Source organism: Micropterus dolomieu, unplaced genomic scaffold (genome assembly GCF_021292245.1).
Source record: "Micropterus dolomieu isolate WLL.071019.BEF.003 ecotype Adirondacks unplaced genomic scaffold, ASM2129224v1 contig_10591, whole genome shotgun sequence".
Classification (NCBI taxonomy): Eukaryota; Metazoa; Chordata; class Actinopteri; order Centrarchiformes; family Centrarchidae; genus Micropterus; species Micropterus dolomieu.
This window is the reverse complement of record NW_025739577.1, coordinates 4,361-11,925: the sequence shown is the minus strand read 5'-3', so window position 1 is coordinate 11,925 and position 7,565 is coordinate 4,361. Positions and strand designations below refer to the sequence as shown.

Genomic DNA, 7,565 nt, shown 5'->3' with positions numbered 1-7,565 from the left:
TGTGTGTGTGTGTGTTTGGTAACGTGGACGATCAGGCCACCGTGGAGATGTGAAGTGGGAGAGGTGATTATGATGTTGGTGTTGGAGTACTAGATGTGAAACGCCTCTAATAACGGGAAATAACAGCCAATCCACCTGATTACTTTTTTCCAATCTTGCTCTCATGTGACTCCAGAAAAGAGTTGCAACAACAGATTGATTACTGATGTGAAAATGACAAATTGAATGTGGTGCTGCAACTAAACATGACGTACTCAACTTGCTGCAACAATTAGCATGGGTGTTATTTAAGGAAGAACCTAAACAAATGAGAGGAGAACAGTGCAGACAGGGCCTCCATACAGGGGCGCATTGGCTCACTGAATGGTTTGATTAGTATGTAGATGATGATATGCTATGGCCTTTTCAGTCCCCAGCTCTCAGCCAAATTGACCACCCAATGAGGGAATATTTTTTGGAAGAATTTATGTTCCAGCCCTCCAGCAGAGCCTCACAGACGTGGATGATCTATGTAAAGGAGCATCGACATGCATGGTGCAACAACACCTTACTAAGACACTTTATGTTCATGTAAAGTATTAAAGATTTTAGTGCCGACTCTGTCACTTTGCCTTGACTGCTGACAGTCTGTTCGCCTTCTCCACATGTAAAAGTTAAACTGGGGCTGAATTTGGTTACAAATTGATATTCTTTTAAGATGGCCATGTTGTTTGACCAACATTTGAATAACTATATTTCAATTTTACAGTTAAGGATTGCTATTAATTCAAAATTAATTAGTAATCTGCAGAGCTGTAGACTTCAGACGTGGAATTAAATCACTAAAAATAAGAATGTGCTACTCGACTTCTGACACTTGACATACTCAAGGCTTGACTGCCAGGAGATTCTTCTTGACTAGAAACCTGAAAAGGAAAAACTCAGCTTTGAGCCAGTAAAACCTCGGAGGGAGAGCTTCTTCAGAAAGGCAATTAAACATTTTTAATCAGCCGTGCCACTCTGAGCACTTACAAACTGATGTTAATAATGGGGATGAATAGGTGCTTAATGGTGCGTCTAATGTTGAAAGCTTTTAAATAAGGTTTAAATCCAGCAAACAACAAGGTGAAAATGTTTCTAGGACAAGTCTAAAAGTCAGCCTTATGGGGAATGAACAAATTAATTAATGGATGACTGAACAGATGAATGATCACCACTTCTAACCACGGAAGACAAAAAGCTCTCCAGGTTCACGCTGAAATTAGTGTGTGTGTGTGTGTGTGTGTGTGTGTGTGTGTGTGTGTGTGTGTGTGTGTGTGTGTGTGTGTGTGTGTGTGTGTGTGTGTGTGTGTGTGTGTGCGCGCGTGCGCGCGCGCCCACAGGGTCATACAACCCATTTTACCAAATTGCAAGCTACACTAAACATCCTGCCAGATTGCCATAGATGCCATTACAACACACATACACAGACCAGCTCTTGTGTTGTTGGCATGGTAACCCCTGACAGGTGTCCAGGCTCTCCATATACCCAGTCCGTCCCTCTTTTTCTGTCCTTGGGAATCATTCCACTGCAAAGTTAGAAGTCTATTTTTAAAACTGCAGAGCCTGATCACTGATGCAAAACAAGTCAGAATCAGAGTGTCACTGTGTCTCCCCAACACATTTCTGAATTACTAGTATATAAACTTCATTTCTAGGAGACAGGGTTGCCTAAAGACTGCCTAAACCAAAGCTTCTTTTGCCAGAGGGAAGGAGTCTGATTTGGTCTACAACTGTGTTGACTGGATATGCACAGCTCAAATACAAAGTACCAACAGAGTGTTACTGTAGAGTACATGTTAGCGACATTGTATATACCTGACCCAAAACCATACACCACCACAACTTCAAATTAAATGACTAAACTGTTGTTTGTAATTGCCCTCCAGACAAAAACACATAAGCATTCACTAATCCAACCCATTCTGACACCCCGTCTCACATGGACGCATGGTCAAGACCCATCTGCGTCAGTTTGTAACGCACTGGGGATACCTATAGCGTCATAGTTCAACGCAGTGGGTGGTTAGTTTGGTAAGGTTTGATCACAAAGACGGATTGGTTAGGATTTGGTAAAAGGTAAAAGAAACCGTCATTGACTGTTGGTAGGAAACAAGAAGTGAACAGCAGCTGCATAAATCACAAGGTGGTGGAACAGTGGCGTCTACTCACTTTTTATTTCCTTCCTTTTCTCCTGTTTCTGCTTTTTTTCCCCTCTGCTGTACTGCGTCAGTGTAAAAAGATCAATAAACTGGACAAGGACAAAGATGAGGAAGGATGAGTCAGTGTGTGTGAAAGAGACAGAAAGTGGAAAAACAGGAAGAGAGGACACATTAGGTCAAGCTGAACTGTTCCTCATCAATAATTTATAACGTTATGAGAGAACAATAAAATATCTAAAAGGTGGCTACGCCTGAATGGTCACCATTTGACAGATGGAAGTCAGGTTGAAAAACAGAAAAGATCCTCATAATATAAAGCACCTGTGCTATTTGTTCTGGTGGTTTTAAATTTTATACTCTGCTTGTAAAGTTACTTGACTGACATAACACCTTTTATTAAAACAATATCTACCTCAAATAATCAGATGAAAGAGATCATTACCATGTTATAACCATGATAATAAAATATCATATGGTTATTACTGGGGTGTGAGGAGATGCCATGAGACAGTCGCGCTATTAAACCGTGACAATATTTCTCATCCAGGTGAAAAGCTATTTTGTGTTTTGTTTTGTTTTTTTCCTTTTATCATGCAAGTTACTAAAGAACAGATTCTTATTGACAAGAATGGCCTCACAGGAGACAAAGACCTCCTGTAGGGAACGAGTGCTGGGATTAAAAGCTGTCTCACGATATAAGCATGACGGAGTGGATGGGAGAAATGTAGCATAGAAGATGCCCCGCCACTTAAAAATCGTTTGTGTGGCAGCATTTTGGGAACCTGGTGGAAACAATAAGTGGTTCCCACACACAGACATTACTTGGGCGGGCCGCATATATATTTTAACGGCCACCCAGTTAGATTTGGCGACCCAATTTAGCATTTTGCAGAGAAACAAAGAGAGAGATGTTACTTGGTATTATGGACACGGACAATGGATATTTTAAGCGCAACAGTAATGCAAATGTAAGTCAGTACCACGTTGGTTTCGATGTTGCACTCTAGTAGTGGTGGTTTGGGTGTAAGGATAGCAAATTAGCTGCTTTCCAGGCTGGCATTCAGTTCCTGTGGGAAACAAGATTGATTTGTTTTTTTAAATTACGTTAAGTAGCATTAGCCATGTTAGCTCTGTAGCGTTAGCTAGCTAAAGGCGTTGACAGCCCCCCCATAGCCACTAACCCTAACCTTCACAGGGGCGTGTCTAAACCTAAGTCAGTGATTGTATCAGGGCTTAAAGTTCTCCGGCACAGTCCGGTGCGGGGCGTTTTTATATTCGAAAATATAATTATGTCTGTGGAAAATATTCTTGCTTATTTTTTTAACAGTCATGTGATATGTGTGTGAAGCGGCAGTCCTCAGCACAATCTCTGTCGGTGTATACACAAAAGAAGGGGACTGGCAGTTCCTCACCACTTTGACACTCATTGGCTATTGTAGGTCGTGGACAGGGCATCGAATTTTCTGTTGGGTCAATTAAGGTGTCACTCAAAAGGTCAAGGTGTAGGCTACTGTTTTTTTTTGTTTTTTGCTAACTGTAGTTAAACAATGTAATAGCAGTCCGTGTGGATTTATTGATGTAAAAATGCGTTTTGGACTAAATATTTTACTGGATTGGATCGTCTGGACCTTTTCCAACATAAAAAGGCCAGTTTTGTCGGAATGTAATCCATCGATGGGCTACGGCTGGTAAGTGGCGTCAATTTTGATTATTAGCAGTGCTTAAAGTGGGTCACCGGTACCAGTACTTCTACATTTTACTCTTTGGCGTAGTTTTCTTGGGTACCGGTATCCTCTCCATATCAGGGTCTCTGGGCACTATGTGACGCTCACCTGTTTCTGTTCTCGCCGGCCTCCTAATCTCCCAGTAGAAAAAGAGGAGAAAGAAACTTGTGTGCTTTTCATGCACTCGTGTGCGTAAAGTTGCTCATCAACGTAGCTTTTCGAGAACCGACTAATCACATCCTGGAGGCGACGGGACACTAAAAAACATTTGATGCGCTACAGCAAACTTTTAGAAATGTTGAACTTGTTCTGCATGAATGATTGACGAGTAGTACTTAGCATTAACTAATTAGAAACTGACCACCATGTAGATCATTTTTCTTACACAAATGTAATGAATGGAAACAACCCACAGAAATTAAACTGCTGTGCAAATGGAACTAATATTATGCTAGTGGTAAGATGTATAGTAGGCTATCTGAAATTATAATGAATACACTAACATTAACCCTAATACCGGCTGATAAACAAGGCAACGTGTAAATGGGGAGTACCAGCAGGGCTGGGCAATAAAACGATAATAATTATCTCGCTATAATTAATGTAATCCTCAATAACAATTTAACAAATGTTCAATAAATGTTTCATTTAATTCATTTGAATCATAGACAAATCTGCACTTATTTTTGTCGAAAAAAGATTGTTTTGTGTCCACTGTTTGGCTTCAAGTGGCACAATTAACTGTCTGGTTTCTCCAAATTTCACTCAGGAGCAAAAATCATGATTTGACATTTATTGTGATAATTATCGATATTCAATGACGTGACATTTTTTATTGTGATAACATTTCTGGCCATATCGCCCAGCCCTTTTCCCACTTCAAACATTGATTATAGGTGGTGGCAGAAATGTTTTACCAGAATGCAGGAAATGCAGAGTTACGCTCTTGCCCCTTACCTTTCATCTTTGTTGTAACCCCCAAACGCATTTCAGGCACAGAATTGTTTTGCTTTAAGCCCTTTTGTATGCATGTCAACCAGTGAACCCAACAGCTGTGCAGTCGGGGTTCACCTTCTTTGTGTCACTGCACTCTCTACGTGTTTATGTCATGTGACGTAGGTCACATGATTTCCAAAACGTAGGTTCTGTACGGAAAAGGAGTTCGAAATTGCCGTTTTGGGAGGCATGGACAAACGCCACCTGAAGGGGTGCTAGTGTTGGATACACTCATGAGGAGTGTATCCTCCTCCACGTGCGGCGCACCTGCTAATGTGAAAACGCAAAAAAACACAGAGACCAGAGGTGAGTGTGTGTGCAGGTAAAAGAGAACTGAAGGGAAAAGCAAGATTGTGAGCAGATTAAAGTAGTGAGTAATCACTAAAATAAGGTGGAGAATGCAGTAGAATTGCAAGTAGAAATAAGAAATACCCTAATAGAAATAAAAATATACCCCGCTAAAGACTCCCCCCACACCTCGGCCACCGCCGCCACAGTTACTGTTGTTCTGTGGAAAACACTTACTATGTAAGCAACATTACAGAATGCACCTGCATCATTTTGCTTTTTTGTAACTTTCTGTTAAATAAAACCCAATTTTTCCAGTCATATATTTTGTCATTGAAGATTTCTTGAAACAGTGTTAAAATATTGTGTATCCTCTTGTCTTGTGAGCAAAGTGTATTTTCACACCCCTTCAATGATATTACTACATTTTTATACTGTTATTGCCAAGATGTTAGCACATTTTATCTGTACGTAATAATGTCTGAGGTAACAGTGCGAACTCGCATTTAAAATGACATGGAACAACTGGGGAAAACGCATTTTTAAGCATTTTGTATTTATTGTAGAATTCCAGAAACAGTGTTAAAAAATAAAAATATTTTTAAAAATGTTGCACGGGTCTAACTGCCACAAATCACATCAAACAGTAACCAGATTGTTTTTACAAAACAGTTACAAAGTTTATAGAAACTGTTAGTAACACATCATAAAAACAAGGTTAAACACCACATCTATTCATCTAGTAATCACTACTATCAACACCATCATCATCAGTGATGATCACTGATGGATTATAGTGCACCAAAACATTATTCTTACACCTATTTGTTAGTCAGACATTACACAGTTTATACAGCTCAACTTTTCAATTTCATCTGATTTACCATTTCTAGAAAACAAACTTTATATGACCCAAAGCTAAATATGATCGATTAACGCAAACTGAAATCAAACAAAATAAGACTGGTTGGTTTGTATTTGAATTTACATCAGCAGACGGTGAGTGTTCATAATGACTGGGAGGAACATTTTAATGAATTGTGGCTTTCATGCAGGATTGACAGGTTTGATTTAATGGTTTTATATAGATAATACAGATTGCCAGGTTTTAATTATCATACCACTAAAACATTGTAAATTAGGTGCCTGGGGCTCCATTTGTAAAAGTTTAAAATAATACAAAAAGGTCATACTAACAAAGTGATATGTTTAATGACCAAATCCAAGTCAAAGTGGCTGAAACCTTCATTTATTCCAGGTTGTTTCTAGATTGTGAACTCGCACCAGTATGTATCAAAAATGAGCTTTACATTTTCTTCATAATTTCCTATCAACCCTCAAAAAACTTGACAAAGAAGGAGCAGACGGAGTGCCATCCCTCGCTGCAGTAACTCTGCACCGGCTCCATGTCGTTCAGCACTCCTTCCTCCTCAATGCCAGGCCTCTCTTCCCTCTTCCTCTTCTCCTCTTCTTCCTCCTCCTTCTTCTTCCTCTCTGCCTTCCCTCCTTCTGAGCTCTTACTGGTCAGCTGCCCTTTTTTCTTCCCTCCTTCCTTCCCTCCCTTCCTCTCTTCCTCTCCGCTGCGTTGGGCGAGCTTCATGTGGGCCTCAGCAGGAGCCTTCTTGCAGGTTTTGGCCTTCAGGACTTTCTCTCCTTCACAGGCGTTCTGCCTCTTCTTCAGCTTCCCCACCAGCTGCTTCCAGTACTGGCTGGACTTCACCCCGTAGGCCTGGCAAAGGTCTGGTTTGCCGGCGTAACGACACCAATACCTAGAGGAGGAGCAGAAGCAGGAACAAGAAGAATGGAGCGGTTTGATGAGGATGGGAGTCAGAAACAAGAGGAAGATGACAACAAATTGGGAGAAAAGAAAGGAGTACATAAATGTTGTAATTGGCCAACACACATGCAAGGATTGAAACTGATGAGGAAAACTTCAAGGAGCATTTCTGAGATTGTGAGCTACACTTTGGGTCCAGGAGACTTTCTGCCATTAATTGGCATTGAAGTCATGAACAATCATAAAGAATCTGTCATTTTTTAATAAAGTAAACAATGCCTTTCATGAGTCTTGTTAGGTTTTTTAAATTGACTTTCAGACAAACCACGCAGGTCTTTGTGACAGATGTTTAACTTCAGTAGCACACCTGTGTCTTGACAACCACAAAAGTAATTGCCTTCTTGCTTATTAAAATGGGCTTTCATTATTCTCAGCTCACTTTTTCTTAGTTAAAAAGCTTCCAAGGCAACACACTGGATATGTGCATGATGGGAGGAGGACCCACACCTGTTGTTTTCTAAGGAGCACGGACACTGGTGGGAGCAATTTTATCACACACTGTCGGTATGTCTCATCCAGTGTGTGCTATGGCATCAAATG

The 7,565-nt window shown here is 40.5% G+C and overlaps 1 protein-coding gene across 1 annotated transcript; it reads right to left on the bottom strand.

Moving 5' to 3' along the window:
* Positions 1–5,740: 5,740 nt before the first annotated feature.
* On the bottom strand, positions 5,741–7,322 carry fgfbp3 (fibroblast growth factor binding protein 3). The gene has a single exon (XM_046042097.1). It carries the CDS (start codon positions 7,065–7,067, stop codon positions 6,519–6,521), a length of 549 nt encoding a protein of 182 aa, XP_045898053.1. The 5' UTR covers positions 7,068–7,322; the 3' UTR covers positions 5,741–6,518.
* Between the last annotated feature and the right edge of the window lie 243 nt (positions 7,323–7,565).

Excerpts from the sequence above, each read along its gene's own strand:
- fgfbp3 (XM_046042097.1), bottom strand. The coding sequence starts at position 7,067 with ATGTACTCCTTTCTTTTCTCCCAATTTGTTGTCATCTTCCTCTTGTTT.